The 20107-nt window shown below is 39.8% G+C and overlaps 1 protein-coding gene across 2 annotated transcripts; it reads right to left on the bottom strand.

Moving 5' to 3' along the window:
* Nucleotides 1-17148: 17148 nt before the first annotated feature.
* IZUMO3 (IZUMO family member 3) lies at nt 17149-19541 on the bottom strand. Of its 2 annotated transcripts, XM_040238180.1 has the most exons (7): nt 19310-19541; nt 19099-19173; nt 18860-18949; nt 18626-18643; nt 18091-18171; nt 17596-17686; nt 17149-17284 (listed from the first exon to the last, which is right to left on the bottom strand). In XM_040238180.1, exons 1-7 carry the CDS (start codon nt 19539-19541, stop codon nt 17149-17151), a joined length of 723 nt encoding a protein of 240 aa, XP_040094114.1. The 2 variants fall into 2 exon arrangements, with proteins under 2 accessions (XP_040094114.1, XP_040094122.1); XM_040238188.1 differs by lacking the exon at nt 18626-18643.
* Between the last annotated feature and the right edge of the window lie 566 nt (nt 19542-20107).

Below are 20107 nucleotides of genomic sequence, written 5' to 3'. Positions count from 1 at the left end.
GGATAGGTCTGATAGAATGTGGTCCACTGGAGAAGGGAATGGCAAACCACTTCAGTATTCTTCCCTTGAGAACCCCTTGAACAGTATGAAAAGGCAAAATGATAGGATACTGAAAGAGGAACTCCCCAGGTCAGTAGGTGCCCAATATGCTACTGGAGATTAGAGGAGAAATAACTCCAGAAAGAACGAAGGGATGGAGCCAAAGCAAAAACAATACCCAGCTGTGGATGTGACTGGTGATAGAAGCAAGATCCGATGCTGTATAGAGCAATATTGCATAGGAACCTGGAATGTCAGGTCCATGAATCAAGGCAAATTAGAAGTGGTCAAACAAGAGATGGCAAGAGTGAACGTCGACATTCTAGGAATCAGTGAACTAAAATGGACTGGAATGGGTGAATTTAACTCAGAAGACCATTATATCTACTACTGCAGGCAGGAATCCCTCAGAAGAAATGGAGTAGCCATCATGGTCAACAAAAGAGTCCGAAATGCAGTACTTGGAGGCAATCTCAAAAATGACAGAATGATCTCTGTTCGTCTCCAAGGCAAACCATTCAATATCACAGTTATCCAAGTCTATGACCCAGTCAGTAATGCTGAAGAAGTTGAAATTGAAGGTTTTATGAAGACCTACAAGACCTTTTAGAACTAACACCCAAAAAAGATGTCCATTTATTATAGGGTACTGGAATGCAAAAGTAGGAAGTCAAGAAACTCCTGGAGTAACAGGCAAATTTGGCCTTGGAATGCAGAATGAAGCAGGGCAAAGACTAATAAAGCTTTGCCAAGAAAATGCACTGGTCATAGCAAACACCCTCTTCCAACAACACAAGAGAAGACTCTACACATGGACATCACCAGATGGTCAACACTGAAATAAGATTGATTATATTCTATGCAGCCAAAGATGGAGAAGCTCTATATAGTCAACAAAAACAAGACCAGGAGCTGACTGTGGCTCAGATCATGAACTCTTTATTACCAAATTCAGACTTAAATTGAAGAAAGTAGGGAAAACCTCTAGACCATTCAGGTATGACCTCAATCAAACCCCTTATGATTATACAGTGGAAGTGAGAAATAGATTTAAGGGCCTAGATCTGATAGGTAGAGTGCCTAATGAACTACGGACAGAGGTTCATGACACTGTACAGGAGACAGGGATCAAGACCATCCCCATGGAAAAGAAATGCAAAAAAGCAAAATGGGTGTCTGGGGAGGCCTTACAAATAGCTGGGAAGAGAAGAGAGGCGAAAAGCAAAGGAGAAAAGGAAAGAGATAGGCATCTAAATGTAGAGTTCGAAAGAATAGCAAGAAAAGATAAGAAAGCTTTGTTCAGTGATCAATGCAAAGAAATAGAGGAAAACAATGATTGGGAAAGACTAGAGATCTCTTCAAAAAAGTCAGAGATACCAAGGGAACATTTCATGCAAAGATGGGCTTGATAAAGGACAGAAATGGTCTGGACCTAACAGAAGCAGAAGATATTAAGAAGAGGTGGCAAGAATACATGGAAGAACTGTACAAAAAAGATCTTCACGACACAGATAGTCATGATGATGTGATCACTAATCTAGAACCAGACATCTTGGAATGTAAAGTCAAGTGGGCCTTAGAAAGCATCACTACGAACAAAGCTAGTGGAGGTGACAGAATTCCAGTTGAGCTATTTCAAATCCCGAAAGATGATGCTGTCAAAGTGCTGCACTCAATATGCCAGCAAATTTGGAAAACTCAGCAGTGGACACAGGACTGGAAAAAGTCTGTTTTCATTCCAATCCCAAAGAAAGGCAATGCCAAAGAATGCTCAAACTACCGCACACTTGCACTCATCTCACATGCTAGTAAAGTAATGCTCAAAATTCTCCAACCAGGCTTCAGCAATATGTGAACCGTGAACTCCCTGATGTTCAAGCTGGTTTTAGAAAAGGCAGAGGAACCAGAGATCAAATTGCCAACATCCACTGGACCATGGAAAAAGCAAGAGAGAGTTCCAGAAAAACATCTATTTCTGCTTTATTGACTATGCCAAAGCCTTTGACTGTGTGGATCACAATAAACTGTGGAAAATTCTGAAAGAGATGGGAATACCAAACCACGTGACCTGCCTCTTGAGAAATACGTATGCAAGTCAGGAAGCAACAGTTAGAACTGAACATGGAGCAACAGACCAGTTCCAAATAGGAAAAGGAGTACGTCAAGGCTGTATATTGTCACCCTGCTTATTTAACTTCTATGCAGAGTACATCATGAGAAACGCTGGACTGGAAGAAACACAAGCTGGAATCAAATTGCCAGGAGAAATATCAATAACCTCAGATATGCAGATGACACCACCCTTATGGCAGAAAGTGAAGAGGAACTAAAAAGCCTCTTGATGAAAGTGAAAGAGGAGAGCGAAAAAGTTGGCTTAAAGCTCAACATTCAGAAAACTAAGATTATGCCATTCAGTCCCATCACTTCATGGCAAATAGATGGCGAAACAGTGGAAACAGTGTCAGACTTTATTTTTTGGGGCTCCATAATCACTGCAGATGGTGACTGCAGCCATGAAATGAAAAGACGCTTACTCCTTGGAAGAAAATTTATGACCAACCTGGATAGCATATTCAAAAGCAGAGACATTACTTTGCCAACTAAGGTCCGTCTAGTCAAGGCTATGATTTTTCCAGTAGTCATGTATGTATGTGAGAGTTGGACTGTGAAGAAGGCTGAGCGCCGAAGAATTCATGCTTTTGAACTGTGGTGTTGGAGAAGACTCTTGAGCATCCCTTGGACTGCAAGGAAATCCAACCAGTCCATTCTGAAGGAGATCAACCCTGGGATTTCTTTGGAAGGAATGATGCTAAAGCTGAAACTCCAGTACTTTGGCCAACTCATGAGAAGAGTTGTCTCATTAGAAAAGACTGTGATGCTGGGAGGGATTGGGGACAGGAGGAGAAGGGGACGACCGAGGATGAGATGGCTGGATGGCATCACTGACTCGGTGGACGTGAGTCGGAGTGAACTCCGGGAGATGGTGATGAACAGGGAGGCCTGGCGTGCTTCGATTCATGGGGTCGCAAAGAGTCGGACCCGACTGAGTGACTGAACTGAACTGATGGTATTCATGGAGCCAGGGCTGGCTAGTGCAAAAGCTTCAGATTTGGGTTTTGAATCCTGGCTCCTTTGCTTACCAAGTCACCATTTGGAAGAAATTAAACTTGCTGAGCTTCCTCTGAACAAAAAATGATTTAAAGTACTTTTGTGGGATCTGTGAGAAGGTAATTATAAAAATGCTCAGAAAACCAGTTTGTCTATAACCTACATGCAACACATATTTTCTTCAGGAGGACTAAAGGACACTCTGGATAAGGATACACTGCATAGAATCAGAAATGGTTCAAGATAATTAGTTCAGCTTTAGCCATGCTGAGCTTAATATTGATATTTTAGGTCTAGATAGATATATCCAGTATGTATTCAGAAATTGACTTGGAGGACTTGGGAAGGGCAAATAACTGTCTAAGAATTTGGAGATGCAATTACTAAATGATGGTTAAAATCACATGGGTGGATGAGATTCTACAGGTATGGAGTAAGAAAAAAATTGAAGTCAGTTCTCTGGTGTTCAATTTCTAAATAAGTAGGCAGATGAGGAAGAGGAGCCCTCCCTCTCCCACCAAAGCAACTAAAACATGGTTTTAAAAATAGGAACAAAACCTTTGACATAACAAAAACCTGCCAAGTACAGAGGGGTAGTTTAAGAAGGAAATCATTAGCACTCTGGTAAGTCTTAGAATTGACAAGCAACTTGAGGAATAAAGAGAACTCTTTTTTTGGTAGATTTTATTTTTATTTTTCTGGGGCTACAAAGATGAGTTCTCTTTTTCCTTTTGGTCTAAACCCAAACAAGTTGTACTTGATAACCTGAGTCATGCATTTTGTTTTTCTATTAAGATTTTCTTAATTCTATAATAAATTATGCCATTGGAGACTAAAGAAAACTGACTAACAAATGAGGGATCAGTGACAACCATAGAGCAATTTCCATTTGATGGTGAGGAGCAAAATATAGGTTGTGGTGAATTGAGAGGAAGAAAAGAGTAAAGAAATATGCTTTTTAAAGAAGTTTGGCATGGAGGTTAGAGGATGAAGAAGCTTTATATACTAATAGACACTAAAAGTAAAGACCTCGTATTGAAGAAGAGAAGTGAGATAAATGATGGGAGATAAATAATGATGGAATATTCCAGAAGAGGCTGCAGATCAGGAAATGTAAATCTGAAAGAAAGCATTTGCCTCAGGTGGAAGAAGGTACAACTTCCCTTTGAGTCAGGAAGTAAGGGAGTGAAGTTAGAAAGACAATTAATAAATGGAAATTAAGAAACTTCTGATGTTAACCCAGCTACCATTTTATCCTTTTAGATCCTGTTAGTTGGCTTTTATTTTTTATAGTCTAATAATTTATGTTTTGAGTAACTTAATTTGATTGGCCACCATCTTTTAATGTTATCTCCAGATAAAGTGAATTATGGAATTTTCATTCAGCAAAAGTTCTGATCTCTTTTTCCTGACCGAACAAAACAAACAAACAAACAAACAAACAAACAAAAACCTTAGAAAATACTGATTCTTAAGAGAACCCCCAACATTCGGAAAACTAAGATCATGGCATCTGCTCCCATCACTTCATGGCAAATAAGATGGGGAAACAGTGGAAACATTGGCTGACTTTATTTTTCTGGGCTTCAAAATCACTGCAGATGGTGACTGCAGCCATGAAATTAAAAGATGCTTACTCCTTGGAAGGAAAGTTATGACCAACCTAGACAGCATATTAAAAAGCAGAGACATTACTTTGTCAACAAAGGTCCATCTAGTCAAGGCTATGGTTGACTTGGTGATGTCTGTGGCATCACCAACTCAATGGATATGGGTTTGGGTGGACTCCGGGAGTTGGTGATGGACAGGGAGGCCTGGCATGCTGCGGTTCATGGGGTCACAAAGAATCGAAGATGACTGAGTGACTGAACTGAACTGAACAAGAATAGTGAAGTGTCAGAAATTGTACCATCTGCATCAGGTTGGCAGACTCAAAGAAAAACATTCTCCTAATGATTTGTGTATCCTAGGGAAATGTTCGAAATAAACTCATGTAGGCTTGACATCAGGACATTGGATTATGTGTTAGTTCTTAAAGTATAATTGTTGCAGTAATAAAATGATTTGTATTCTTTCACTAAGCTATAAATGAGGTTTGAGTTGAGAATTTGCTTGTTGAAAGTGATTTTTACAGATCTTTTAAAAAATATATATTAATGGTTAGCTCAAGCTTAAATTGACCTGTCACTGATTGAATGGACATCAACTTGGGTAAACTCCAGGAGATAGAAAGGGACAGGGAGGCCTGGTGTACATGTCCATGAAGTTACAAAGAGTCAGACACACTTAGACACTGAACAACAAGCTTAAATTAGGATTGTAAGCAATTAATTTTATATTTTATACTTGAAATCAAGTACCATAGGACCTTTCCTAGTAGACGAACATATAATTCAATTAGATAATCTTCATTTAATTGTTTTATAAACACATAAAATCACAAACAACCAGCTTCTCCTTGTGTTCATGATTCTAGAAATGAAAACAATCAGACTGTGGATCTATGTTATAAAGTAGTTTCAGAAATTGTACAGATGGAAGGGTCAGAAATTTGAAACACATAGTCATAGCTGATGGGAATTCAGCCCAAAGTCAGCATCTCAAAAGTTTGCCAAGGAGTAACACTATAGAAAACAGGTTGGATTTTTAGGCATTTTAATATTGTATCTGAATATTATTGATGTCTTCAGTTCAGTCGCTCAGTCATGTCCAAATCTTTTCGACCCCATGAATCGCAGCACGCCAGGTCTCCCTGTCCATCACCAACTCTGGAGTTCACTCAAACTCACGTCCATCGAGTTCGTGATGCCGTCCAGCCATCTCATCCTCTCTTGTCCCCTTCTCCTCCTGTCCCAATCCCTCCCAGCATCAGAGTCTTTTCCAATGAGTCAACTCTTTGCATGAGGTGGCCAAAGTGTTGGAGTTTCAGTTTTAGCATCATTCCTTCCAAAGAACATCCAGGGCTGATCTCCTTTAGAATGGACTGGTTGGATCTCCTTGCAGTCCAAGGGACTCTCAAAACTCTTCTCCAACACCACAGTGCAAAAGCATCAATTCTTCGGTGTTCAGCTTTCTTCACAGTCCAACTCTCACATCCATACATGACCACTGGAAAAACCATAGCCTTGACTAGACGGACCTTTGTTGACAAATCTCTGCTTCTTAAGATGCTATCTAGGTTGGTCATAACTTTTCTTCCAAGGAGTAAGCGTCTTTTAATTTCATGGCTGCAGTCACCATCTGCAGTGATTTTGGAGACCCCCAAAATAAAATCTGACACTGTTTCCACTGTTTCCCCATCTATTTCCCATGAAATGATGGGATCAGATGCCATGATCTTCGTTTTCTGAATGTTGAGCTTTAATCCAACATTTTCACTCTACTCTTTCACTTTTATCTAGAGGCTTTTTAGTTCCTCTTCACTTTCTGCCATAAGGGTGGTGTCATCTGCATATCTGAGGTTATTGATATTTCTCCTGGCAATCTTGATTCCAGCTTGTGCTTCTTCCAGCCCAGTGTTTCTCATGATGTACTCTGTATATAAGTTAAATAAACAGGGTGACAATAGATGTCTTAATAACAAAATAATTGCTGGCTGCTTCTCTTAGCCCACTTAAAGCTGTATTTTAATTTTACTATCATGCAGGGATCTTTGGTATTCTATCCTTGGTTTTCATCACTTCTCTACCTTTTAATCTGGATGATTTTCTCAGTCATATTTTCAGGTTCACTACTTACTTTGTTCAAGTGCTTTAAAATGTGTTTCATTAGCTTTGATCTTATTGCTATGTTCATATATATAAATCCAAACACTGAATAGATGTCTGTTTTTGACCCCAACAAAGTTGATACATATGTTCAAAACTGAATTTCAGCCTTTTTCTTCAAAACTGTTTGTCCTTCTATATTTCTTTAAATTTCCCTGGGGATTCAGCAGTAAAGAATCTACCTGCCAATGCAGGAGATGAAGGTTCAATCCCTGTTTGGGGAAGATCCCTTGGGGAAGGAAATGGCAACCCACTCCAGTATTCTTGCCTTGGAAATCCCATGGACAGAGGAGCTTGGCGGTGTACAGTCCATGGGGTCACAGAAGAGCTGGACATGACTTAGCGACTAAGCAGCAACAACCACTTACTTACTTTAGTGAAGGGAACAACCAAGCACCATGCACTTAAGGTGGGAGGAAACCAGAGTTTCACCATTTGGGTAAAAATCAAAGGCAGCATGTTATATCTCATTTCAGGTTTTTCCTTAAGCATTTTTCAGTAGTGTTCATACTGTTTTAAAATTTCTTTAAAGAACTTTGGCAACCTGTTTTTTTTTTTTTTCTCCTTGTCAATATTGTTAATTTGTGCTTTTATTAAAATATCTATTTTATCCAAGTTTTGTATGTTATTGCCATTTAGTTGTTTTAAACATTCTTTTAAGATAAATTCTGCTGTAGCTTTGATTCTCTATTTCTAACTTTTTAATGTATCATCTAAAAATTTTGTTAAGTGTTTGGAGGAAAACCTTTGTTACCATCTGCTGTTATCTCTTTAATTTCTGCCTTTTGTTTCATTCACATACAGTCTGACTTCCCTCTTTGTACATGTTTTAAGTTTACTATGTTCTTTTCCTAGCTACTTAGAATGCCCTATTCAGTGTTTTTATAGTCTTTATGATATATGAATAGACAGTCTCAAATGAATATAATTAGCCACTCTTCACAAGATTTGATAAGTAATGTTTTGTTATTGTTACTGTTGTGTTCAACCTTACTGGACTAAGGGAAGCCCAGATAGCTGGAAAACATTGTACCTGGCTTTGTCTAACAGAGTGTTTTTGGAAGAGATTAACAATTAAATCAGTAGACTAAGTAAAGAATATCTGTCCTCACCAAAGTATGTGGCATCATTCACTCCATTGAGGGCGGATGAAAGAAAGGCACATTTTCACCCTTCCTGTCTCCCTCCCCACTCATTCCATCTGTCTCCCTCTCACACATATACCACACACACACACACACACACACACACAAAATCAACAAACTGTGACATCTTATTTCCTGCCCTCAGCCAGGGGATCTCCTAGGTTCTTGGGCTTTCCAGCTCCTGAACTCATACCAGATTCCTCCTGGTTCTCAGACATTCAACTCTAAGTGAATTATGACACTGGGTCTCCAACTTGTAGACTGTATATGATGGCATTATCTCAGGATCCATAATCAGTTCAGTTTAGTGACCCAGTTGTGTCTGACTCTTTGTGACCCTGTTAATCGCAGCACGCCAGGCCTCACTGTCCATCACCAACTCTCGGAGTTCACTCAGATTCATGTCTATCAAGTCAGTGATGCCATCCAGCCATCACATCCTCTGTCGTCGCCTTTTACTCCTGCCCCCAATCCCTCCCAGCATCACAGTCTTTTCCAATGAGTCAACTCTTCGCATGAGTTGGCCAAAGTACTGGAGTTTCAGCTTTAGCATCATTCCTTCCAAAGAAATCCCAGGGCTGATCTCCTTCAAAATGGACTGGTTGGATTTCCTTGCAGTCCAAGGGACTCTCAAGGCTCTTCTCCAACACCACAGTTCAAAAGCATCAATTCTTCGGCGCTCAGCCTTCTTCACAGTCCAACTCTCACATCCATACATGAAAAACCATAGCCTTGACTAGATGGACCTTAGTCGGCAGAATATGCTATCTAGGTTGGTCATAAATTTTCTTCCAAGGAGTAGCGTCTTTTAATTTCATGGCTGCAGTCACCATCTGCAGTGATTTTAGAGCCCCAAAAAATTAGTCTGACACTGTTTCCACACTGTTTCCACTGTTTCGCCATCTATTTGCCATGAAGTGATGGGACTGAATGGCATGATCTTCGTTTTTTGAATGTTGAGCTTTAAGCCAACTTTTTCACTCTCCTCTTTCACTTTCATCAATAGGCTTTTTAGTTCCTCTTCACTTTCTGCCATAAGGGTGATGTCATCTGCATATCTAAGGTTATTGATATTTTTCCTGGCAATCTTGATTCCAGCTTGTGTTTCTTCCAGTCCAGCGTTTCTCATGATGTAGTCTGCATAGAAGTTAAATAAGCAGGGTGACAATATACAGCCTTGACGTACTCCTTTTCCTATTTGGAACCAGTCTGTTGTTCCATGTCCAGTTCTAACTGTTGCTTCCTGACCTGCATATAGGTTTCTCAAGAGGCAGCTCAGGTGGTCTGGTATTCCCATCTCTTTCAGAATTTTCCATGGTTTATTGTGATCCACACAGTCAAAGGCTTTGGCATAGTCAATAAAGCAGAAATAGATGTTTTTCTGGAACTCTCTTACTTTTTCCATGATCCACCAGATGTTGGCAATTTGATATCTGGTTCCTCTGCCTTTTCTAAAACCAGCTTGAACATCAGGGAGTTCACAGTTCATGTATTGCTGAAGCCTGGCTTGGAGAATATTGAGCATTACTTTACTAGCATGTGAGATGACTGCAATTGTGTGGTAGTTTGAGCATTCTTTGGCATTGCCTTTCTTTGGGATTGGAATGGAAACTGACCTTTTCCAGTCCTGTGGCCACTGCTGAGTTTTCCAAATTTGCTGGCATATTGAGTGCAGCACTTTCAAAGCATCATCTTTCAGGATTTGAAATAGCTCCACTGGAATTCCATCACCTCCACTAGCTTTGTTCATAGTGATGCTTTCTAAGGCCCACTTGACTTCACATTCCAGGATTTCTGGCTCTAGATGGGTGATCACACCATTGTGATTATCCGGTTCGTGAAGATCTTTTTTGTACAGTTCTTCTGTGTATTCTTGCCACTTCTTCTTAATATCTTCTGCTTCTGCATACCATTTCTGTCCTTTATCGAGCCCATCTTTGCATGAAATGTTCCCTTGGTATCTCTGACTTTTTTGAAGAGATCTCTAGTCTTTCCCATTCTCTTGATTTCCTCTATTTCTTTGCATTGATCACTGAAGAAGGCTTTCTTATCTCTTCTTGCTATACTTTGGAACTCTGCATTCAGATGCTTATATCTTTCTTTTTCTCCTTTGCTTTTCACTTCTCTTCTTTTCACAGCTATTTGTAAGGCCTCCCCAGACAGCCATTTTGCATTTCTTTTCCGTGGGGATGGTCTTGATCCCTGTTTCCTGTACAATGTCACAAACGTCATTCCATAGTTCATCAGGTACTCTATGTATCAGATCTAGGCCCTTAAATCTATGTCTCACTTCCACTGTATAATCATAAGGGATTTGATTTAGGTCATACCTGAATGGTCTAGAGGTTTTCCCTACTTTCTTCAATTTAAGTCTGAATTTGGTAATAAAGAGTTCATGATCTGATCCACAGTCAGCTCTTGGTCTTGTTTCTATTGACTGTATAGAGCTTCTCCATCTTTGGCTGCAAAGAATATAATCAGTCTTATTTCAGTGTTGACCATTTGGTGATGTCCATGTGTAGAGTCTTCTCTTGTGTTTTTGGAAGAGGGTGTTTGCTATGACCAGTGCATTTTCTTGGCAAAACTCTGTCTTTGCCCTGCTTCATTCCGCATTCCAAGGCCAAATTTGCCTGTTACTCCAGGAGTTTCTTGACTTCCTACTTTTGCATTCCAGTCCCCTATAATAAAAAGGACATCTTTTTTGGGTGTTAGTTCTAAAAGGTCTTATAGGTCTTCATAAAACCATTCAATTCAGCTTGTTTAGTGTTACTGGTTGGGGCATAGACTTGGATTACCATGATATTGAATGGTTTGCCTTGGAAACGAACAGAGATCATTCTGTCATTTTTGAGATTGCCTCCAAGTACTGCATTTCGGACTCTTTTGTTGACCATGATGGCTACTCCATTTCTTCTGAGGGATTCCTGCCTGCAGTAGTAAATGTAATGGTCATATGAGTTAAATTCACCCATTCCAGTCCATTTTAGGTCACTTATTCCTAGAATGTCGACGTTCATTCTTGCCATCTCTTGTTTGACCACTTCCAATTTGCCTTGATTCATGGACCTGACATTCTAGGTTCCTATTCAATATTGCTCTTTACAGCATCAGACCTTGCTTCTATCACCAGTCACATCCACAGCTGGGTATTGTTTTTGCTTTGGCTCCATCCCTTCATTCTTTCTGGAGTTCTTTCTCCACTGATCTCCAGTAGCATATTGGGCACCTACTGACCTGGGGAGTTCCTCTTTCAGTATCCTATCATTTTGCCTTTTCATACTGTTCATGGGGTTCTCAAGGAAAGAATATTGAAGTGGTTTGCCATTCCCTTCTCCAGTGGACCACATTCTGTCAGACCTATCCACCATGACCCACCTGTCTTGGGTTGCCCTGCAGGCATGGCTTGGTTTCATTGAGTTGACAAGGCTGTGGTCCTAGTGTGATTAGATTGACTATTTTTCTGTGAGTATGGTTTCAGTGTGTCTGCCCTCTGATGCCCTCTTGCAACACGTACCATCTTACTTCGTTTTCTCTTACCTTGGGCATGGGGTATCTCTTCACAGCTGCTCCAGCAAAGCACAGCCGCTGCTCTTTACCTTGAATGAGGTGTATTTCCTCACTGCCGCCCTTCCTGACCCTGAACGTGGGATAGCTCCTCTAGCCCTCCTGTACATTTGTAGCCACTACTCCTTGGAGGTGGGGTTGCTCCTCCCGGCTGACACCCCTGACCTCGGATGCAGGGTGGCTCCTCTCAGCCATTCCTGCGCCATCACAGCCTGGCACTCTCAGCCACTTCCCCTGACCTCGGACGTGGGGTAACTCTTCTTGGCCACCGCCCTTTGGGCATGGGGTTCTCCCGGCTTCTGCCCCTGACCTCAGATGTTGGGTAGTTCCTCTCGGCCGAGCTAGTGTGCCAGTCACAGCTGCCTGCACTTAGTGCCATAATAGCGTGAGCCAATTCCTATAATAAATCTTCTTAAATTTTCTGTCTACTAATCTATCTTTTTGGTTCTGTTTCTCTAAAGAACCCATTCTAATGCAATTTTGTTGTTAAGGGTAGTTCTGTTCAGTTCAGTTCAGTCGCTCAGTCGTGTCCGACTCTCCGTGACCCCATGAATCGCAGCACGGCAGGCCTCCCTGTCCATCACCATCTCCCGGAGTTCACTCAGATTCATGTCTTAGAGGAATATAATTTTAAAGATGGGTTTTCAGAATTGGTTTTGAGTTTTTGGAATTGACCTTTTAGTCCTATTAGTTTAAAGATGCTGATAACTTACTGCCGGTAGTAAGGAGAGCACTGATAGTCCTTGGCATGAACTGTTTATAGTGTTATGTAAAGTATCTCCATTGGATACTATTAATCAATGATTTATAAGACGTAAGTTGGGTGATTCTGTATATGATACTTTCAAACATTTTTTGGAAACTAAGGAATGTGATGATGTTGATTGGTTGCTTCTATTTTACTGGACACAGTGCTCAAAGGATGAACTCTGGGTTCAAATTCTCAGCTTAGACCCCACATATATGACCTAGAAGCTTCTTGCTGTACTTTGAGGAAGAACATTATCTCCTATAGGTGCAGGGTTAAAATTGTTGAAAATAAAACACAGGACCTTATCCTTCTATTGGCTGAATTACAATGCAAGTTGAATACCAGCCTTGTAAGGTGCCTATTGCTTAATTCAGGGCATTAAATTAAGAAAGAATTGGGTTCTGTAAATTGGGATGGGGATATGTGGGCAGACTCTGATGAAGAACATATAACTTTCACTTTAGATATTCTAGTTCTATAACATCATCTCTTACAAATAGGAGAATCAGTAAGTAGATATTTATTGCATGGGTGTTTATTGTAGCATTATTTACAGTGACTAAAAAAAAAAAAAGCTAATGAAAATAATACCCAAAATAGAGGAACGTTAGAATAACTATGGCACCATCACACTATGGTATGGTGCACAACCACCAAAATGTGAATAGACTTTGATATCAGTTAGCTTGTGACAAAATATGTAACTATGAAAATCAATATGCAAAAGTGTGCATACTTCTTAATAGCAAGTAATTATGTGTATAAATGTATTTATATGTATGTATGTATATCTGTTTGCTTATAACCAATTAGGTTTTGATAAAATAATGAAAGATACATCCTTGTTAACCAGGGTTTTCTAAAAGAGAGTAATGAGAATGGAGTACAAGAGAAGCGGGAGGAAACAAAAGAAATTCAAAAGGCTGCACAAAAGCAACACACAAAATCTGGCAAATATATGATCCTATTAATATAGTTTTCTATAATGAAAAGCCTTCCTCAGTGATCTATGCAAAAAAATAGAGGAAAACAATAGAATGTGAAAGACTAGAGATTTCATCAAGAAAATTAGAGATACCAAGAGAACATTTCATGCAAAGATGGGCTTGATAAAGGACAGAAATGGTATGGACCTAACAAAAGCAGAAGATATTAAGAAGAGGTGGCAAGAATATACAGAAGAACAATCAAAAAAAGATCTTCATGACCCAGATAATCACAATGGTGTGATCACTCACCTAGAGCCAGACATCCTGGAATGTGAAGTCAAGTGGGCCTTAGGAAGCATCACCATGAACAAAGCTAGTGGAGGTGATGGAATTCCAGTGGAGCTATTTCAAATCCTGAAAGATGATGCTTTGAAAGTGCTGCACTCAATATGCCAGCTCATTTGGAAAAGTCAGTAGTGGCCACAGGACTGGAAAAGGTCAGTTTTCATTCCAATCCCAAAGAAAGGCAATGCTAAAGACTGCTGAAACTACCATACAATTGCACTCATCTCACACTCTAGTGAAGTAATGCTCAAAATTCTCCAAGCCAGGCTTCAACAGTCCACGAACTGAGAACTTCCAGATATTCAAGCTGGTTTTAGAAAAGGCAGAGAACCAGAGACCAAATTAACAACATCCGTTGGATTGTTGAAAAAGCAAGAGAATTCCAGAAAAAAAAAAACAAAAACATTTATTTCTGCTTTATGACTATGCCAAAGCCTTTGACCATGTGGATCAGAACAAACTGTGGAAAATTCTGAAAGAGATGTGAATACCAGACCACCTGACCTGTCTCTTGAGAAATCTGTATGCAGGTCAGGAAGCAACAGTTAGAAATGGACATGGAACAACAGACTGGTTCCAAATCAGGAAAGGAGTAAGTCAAGGTTGTATATTATCACCCTGCTTATTTAACTTATATGCAGAGTACATCATGTGAAATGCCTGGCTGAATGAATCACAAGCTGGAATCAAGACTGCCATGAGAAATATCAATAACCTTAGATATACAGATAATACCACCCTTATGGCAGAAAGTGAAGAAGAACTAAAGAGCCTCTTGATGAAAGTGAAAGAGGAGAGTGAAAAAGTTGGCTTAAAACTCAACATTCAGAAAACTAAGATCATGGCAATCTGGTCCAATCACTTCATGGCAAATAGATGGGGAAGCAGTGGAAACAGTGAGACTAATTGTTTGGTTCCAAAATCACTGCAGATGGTGACTACAGCCATGAAATTAAAAGATGTTTACTCCTTTGAAGAAAAGTGATGCCCGACCTAGATAGCATTTTAAAAAGCAGACACATTATTTTGTCAACAAAGGTCTGTCTGGTCAAGGCTGTGGTTTTCCCAGTCATCATGTATGGATATGAGAGTTGGACTATAAAGAAAGCTGAGCACCGAAGAATTGATGCTTTTGAACTGTGGTGTTGGAGAAGACTCTTGAGAGTCCCTTGGACTGCAGGGAGCTCCAACCAGTCCATCTTAAAGGAAATCAGTCTGGAGCATTCATTGGAAGGACTGATGCTGAAGCTGAAACTCCAATACTTTGGCCACCTGATGTGAAAAACTGACTTTTGAAAAGAACTAGATGCTGGGAAAGATTAAAGGCAGGAGGAAAAGCAGACAATAGAGATTGAGAAGGTTGGATGGCATCACTGAATCTATGGACATGAGTTTGAGTAAACTCCCAAGAGTTCATAATGGACCAGGAGCTTGATGTACTGCAGTCCATGGGGTCACAGAGTCGGACACAACTTAGCAACTGAATTGAACTGAACTTAAAGCAATATAAATACAGTAATTTAATAAAGACCATGAATGAAGTTAGTATGTTTCAAGAATTTTTGGTGAGATAAACCTTAAGTCACTGGGAAATAATAGATGCCAATGATACGCTTATCCTGTAATTTTTAACCGGAAATTCAAATTTAGAAACTGAGAGATATTAATGTTCAAGTCTTCCTCAAATATATTCAGATTCATTCCATATTTCATTATTATAGCAGCAACAACAAACAAGCACTCAGAGATCTACAGTGGGTGAAAAATTTGCAAATTATTTCTCCCTACCACTAAGGAATCAACCTGCCAGTGTGGGAGAGACAGGAGGTGCAGTTTCAATCCCTGTGTAAGGAAGTTCCCCTGGCAGAGTAAATGGCAACCCATTCCAGTATTCTTGCCTGGAAAATCCCATGGACAAAGGAGCCTCGTGGGCTATAGACCAGAGAGTCACAGAGAAGCGGACACAGCTGAGAAACTGAGCAAGCACAGATGTATAACTGAAGCAGGACCTATTTTCCTAACAATAAACTGTGGTGTTATTCTTTCTAAATAAGCTTCCAGAATAAAACAAAACAAAATAGAGTGGAAAGTTCATGTATTTTAGAGTTAGCCAGGCCTCAGTTTTATTCTGATATGACTGAGTGACTTCACTTTCACTTTTCACTTTCATGCATTGGAGAAGGAAATGGCAACCCACTCCAGTGTTCTTGCCTGGAGAATCCCAGGGATGGCGGAGCCTGGTGGGCTGCCCTCTATGGGGTCGCACAGAGTCGGACATGACTGAAGTGACAGCAGCAGCAGCAGTTTTATTCCAGGTTTTGCCACCACCGTCTGTAATCAAGAATGTGTTGATAATAAACCCACACTTACCATCTTTCCATTTATCTCCATGATTATAGATGTCAGTTCCAGTCAGATGGTATGAATAAGGTTAGCCACCACGGGAGTTTGTCATAGCCTAAATTACTTGTTGTGGGACCTTGAGTTAGATATTTTCCCGTTTCCTCATTCATAGTGCTGCCGTCAGTAACAGTATTACTCAAAAGATTATTGTGAGAGTTCAATTTGATAGTAGATGTAAAACACGAATTAAGATTTAATAGACACATTAGAAGTGTTTAATAAGAACAACCAGACTAAGACAATATCCAACTCAATCATAAAACATAGATTTATGGAAAATGGTTGGGACAAAACTCAACTCAGACTCATATTTTGGACTTTTGTGTGTGTGTTTATGATATCATGATGATGATTAAATACTATGTAATGTCAAAGAAAATTTCCTGCATTGAACCTACTGATAAATATGGAAAGAGTTACTAAATTAAAGATGGAAATAAAACAGCCCTAGACATTTGAAAGTGATCTTGATTAAAGATATTAATGAGAATTACCAACCATGCAGTCTTTCTTAACATGTGATTACAAAGAACTTTATTTATAATAAATTGAACATGGGTTGACATCATAGAAAAAAAGTTTAGAAAAGTGACAAGTTCTGTTCTGCAAGCATAACTTTTTCATCTATTTCATCATTATCCTAAATGGAGTCTACACTCTCAGAAGATTGATTCCACTTCTTTTATTTTGCCTTTTTTTTAAAAACAAAAGAACCAAAACCATACTTAAAATTTTGTTGGTAATAGTTATACACATTAAGTCCATTGTTTGGATGCTTAGACTGATAGAATGAGAAATAAAGCTACGTCTTTATTACCTTTTCTGTGGAATCTTAATTTCCATTCGCTCTTCGTTACTATGCAGTGTATTATCTTTCATGTGTGTTGCTACATACCAGCATTGCTTTCTGTCCAATTTCCAATAAAATGTTTGCTTCCGTTGCCCTCAGGATATCGGGAAGGATCTTTACCAGAGAAACTAAGTTCAGTTTTAGAATGCTTTGACTTTATGACTGCAAAAGAGCTTAATTCCTGATTTTCTACTCAGAGTCAACACATAAGAAAATTGCAAAAGACCTCCTGCCTGTGTCTATGTATTTATTCTCTGCCTCTGAGATCTTTCTCCTTCTCATCCTTTACCCCCATTAATTCTTCAAGTTTCTTCTCCAAGTATTTCTTTAATGACCTTCGTATTGCCTTCATTTTCCTCCGATGAGAGATGCAAAAATGGAATCTAGAGAAATAAGATAATCCCAACTTAAATATTAGTAGCCCAATTCTTTAAAAAATTGTAGCTATTTTTTTCTTCCTTTTTTTGAATTCCTCTACAAGCGTTTTTCTCGTACTTCATCACACTTTCTCCATTTCCTATGTTCCCAACTTTTATCCCATCAAACTTTTATGTTTCATTCCTATTAGTAGGATATCCAAAGTTTGAGATTACTTCTTTCCCCTTTTTTCCATTGGAAGAAGGGGGAAAATTGGGCAGTCTCTTTGCCAAAGAAATGCTTGACCCAATGTGTGTTTGAAAGCAGGAAAACTCACAGTAGCAAAACACCTCCCAGTATTACACCTTCTGCTAATAATATCAGAAATAGTCCAATTTCTCGATTCTCAGCCTTCTTTGGATCATCCTCTGGAGGAAAAAAGGGGAAAACATGAGCTGGAGGGTAAAATCATTAACTTGAAAGCTTTATCCATAAGACTCTTTTTAACCTTAAAAATTGTTCTGTTCACCATTTACATCCTGTTCCCTGGTTATTCTGCTCTTTCTTAGACTCCTAGGCTCTACAAAACATTTTCCCCTACTACCCCTAGCCTAATTTCTCCACCTTTGGTACACTTTTTCATTTCTAAGCTCCTCAGTGACCCAGTGCCCAATAATTCATTCTAGCACAAATTTTGTCCAGCATCTTAGCTCTTATTTGTAGCATTAACATGACCTACATAGAATGTGATCAACAAATATTTGTTGACTAGATCAATGAGAAACTACTTGATCCCTGGCCTTCCAAAGTGCCACACAACAATCTTTGTTACCTTCACAATATTCTCCTTTGAAACATCGAGAGGTGATGCGAAGACATGTCCAACAATCCAGAATAGGACCTTCAGTCACAACTGATGGAGAGAAGAAGAAAGGTAGTTGGAAGGGGGCCACAGCATGGAGTTTCCTTAGCTTAGACATCAGTATGAATTAGATCTTGGCCATTTCCATTGGTTACATTGTTGTCACTTTCTTCTTCCCCTCAGTTGAATTCAGTTTAGTCACTCACTAGACATCAATTTTAGAGATGGATCAAAACTTTAAGCCCAGTCTCTGGGAAGAAGTGGGAAAATGATGCCTCAGCTTATTTTGAGGCTATGGATTAAAAAACTCTGGTATAGAAGGCCTCTGAGCACGTCAAATTATATGGAGTGATTGAGATTTCATAAGCTAGATTTTGTTGTCACAGATCATTGACATTCCCCCTTATAGGTGAGAGCTTTAGGAATTATGTTCTCAGTGTGACAAGTAGAGGAGATAAAGGAGACGGGAACTGAAACCTCCAGGCACTACATATACTGTACTTACCACAATCTTCAGAACAAGCTAAAAGAGAATCAGAAAGATCTAATGAGCTTAGAATCAACTTAAAGTGTGTCATATTTATACTCAAGTTGTCTTTATTTGGTTACCCATTACCTTCCAGCCACGCCTCCACCCATTCTGGATTATTTTAATGTGAATCCCTATTCCTCCTCTCACCCCTCATTTCCTATTCCTTTCACATAATTTCAGTGGCATTAGATATACATCTGATATTACCAACTTCAGAGAATTTCTTTAATAGTTTTTCCAGTTTGGAGTCCAGGTTTTTGCGGATATCGAGAAGCCTGCTTTGAAGGATAAAGACACCTGAAAAGGGGTGGAATGAACATCAGAAGAGAGAGGTGGCCTTTCCCTTCAAAATTTAATCCTAATTGTTTTGCCTTGTTTCCCCCCAGTAAATTGTTCTCAGACTTGCTTGGGCAATACATTCTTTTAACACTGAAAGAGTACCTCACCTTTCCATGTTTCCTTGCTCAGTTTATCAAGTTCGATCTTCAGCCATGTCCTCAAGTCGACAACCTTTTGAACAGCTAGAGAGGAGGGGTAAAGGAACATGCAGGGGTTAACTACATTTACAGAGGAAATTACGTGGCCCCAGGTACTCTCTTCCCTACCTCCCTTCTCCCTTTAGCTCCCACAATTCTTAGGGGCTTAGGCTTCCCTCACCCAACACCCGAAGCATCTTGTCCCTGTGGGAGACCTTGAAGCTTAAACGGATCATCTCTTCCATCTGCCGTTCAAGCATATGCGTTCGGCCAGGGACTTCTGGGGGTACCAGCTTTCCAAGCAAGGATTTAACATCCTCGATGAATTTGGGGTCACATTCCAAACAGCCTTTGACCCCATGGAAGGCTGCCAGGGACAGGGGCAGGAGCAGGAGCAGCCACAGGTCTCCCATATCCTTGCCCTGACTGTCCTTGCCCCAACAGCAGGTTGTCCTGGCAACTGGTTCACCTAGTTCCCTTTCCTTCAAAACTCCAGTAGGGAGAGCCTTGTCTTGGATAGTCTGACTCCACCTTTCCCTCTGTTTCCATCCCACTTCTGGGCAATCTCATTTTTCTAAGGATCTTTGGTTGTTTTCTGACTTTTGCCCTTCATTCCAGAGAGAGGGAACGACCAGCTGGGGAGTAGATACCTGAGTTCTGAGTGTGGAACCCAGAATGAGAGAGAGAAGTCTTGAGCTCATACAAGCAGAGTTCTGTGCAGGGAGACAGCTCAGAAAACAGTTAACCCTTTTTCTTACTTGTATTCTTAGTAAATGCCTGCACTCCTCCTGATCATTTAAGTAGTATCATAGTATCAGTGGATGTTGAAAGAAATATCTTAGGACCTTAGTTTGTTTAGCACAAGCTCTGCTTTAATAGAAGAGGTAAGAAAACCCAGAATATTGATTTGCTTAGGGCCCCAATCCTCTATGGTAGCAGTATTGTTGAAAAATATTGTTGAAAATTGAAATGGGAGTCT

Source organism: Oryx dammah, unplaced genomic scaffold (genome assembly GCF_014754425.2).
Source record: "Oryx dammah isolate SB20612 unplaced genomic scaffold, SCBI_Odam_1.1 HiC_scaffold_1, whole genome shotgun sequence".
NCBI classification, from domain to species: Eukaryota; Metazoa; Chordata; class Mammalia; order Artiodactyla; family Bovidae; genus Oryx; species Oryx dammah.
The sequence above is the reverse complement of the archived record's forward strand: the minus strand, read 5'-3'. Positions and strand labels throughout refer to the sequence as shown.

Excerpts from the sequence above, each read along its gene's own strand:
- IZUMO3 (XM_040238180.1), bottom strand. The coding sequence starts at position 19,541 with ATGGGAGACCTGTGGCTGCTCCTGCTCCTGCCCCTGTCCCTGGCAGCC. Across the intron at positions 19,174-19,309 it reads CAAGATGCTTCGGGTGTTGG|CTGTTCAAAAGGTTGTCGAC; the intron begins GTGAGGGAAGCC and ends CCTCCTCTCTAG. Across the intron at positions 18,950-19,098 it reads GAGCAAGGAAACATGGAAAG|GTGTCTTTATCCTTCAAAGC; the intron begins GTGAGGTACTCT and ends ACCCCTTTTCAG.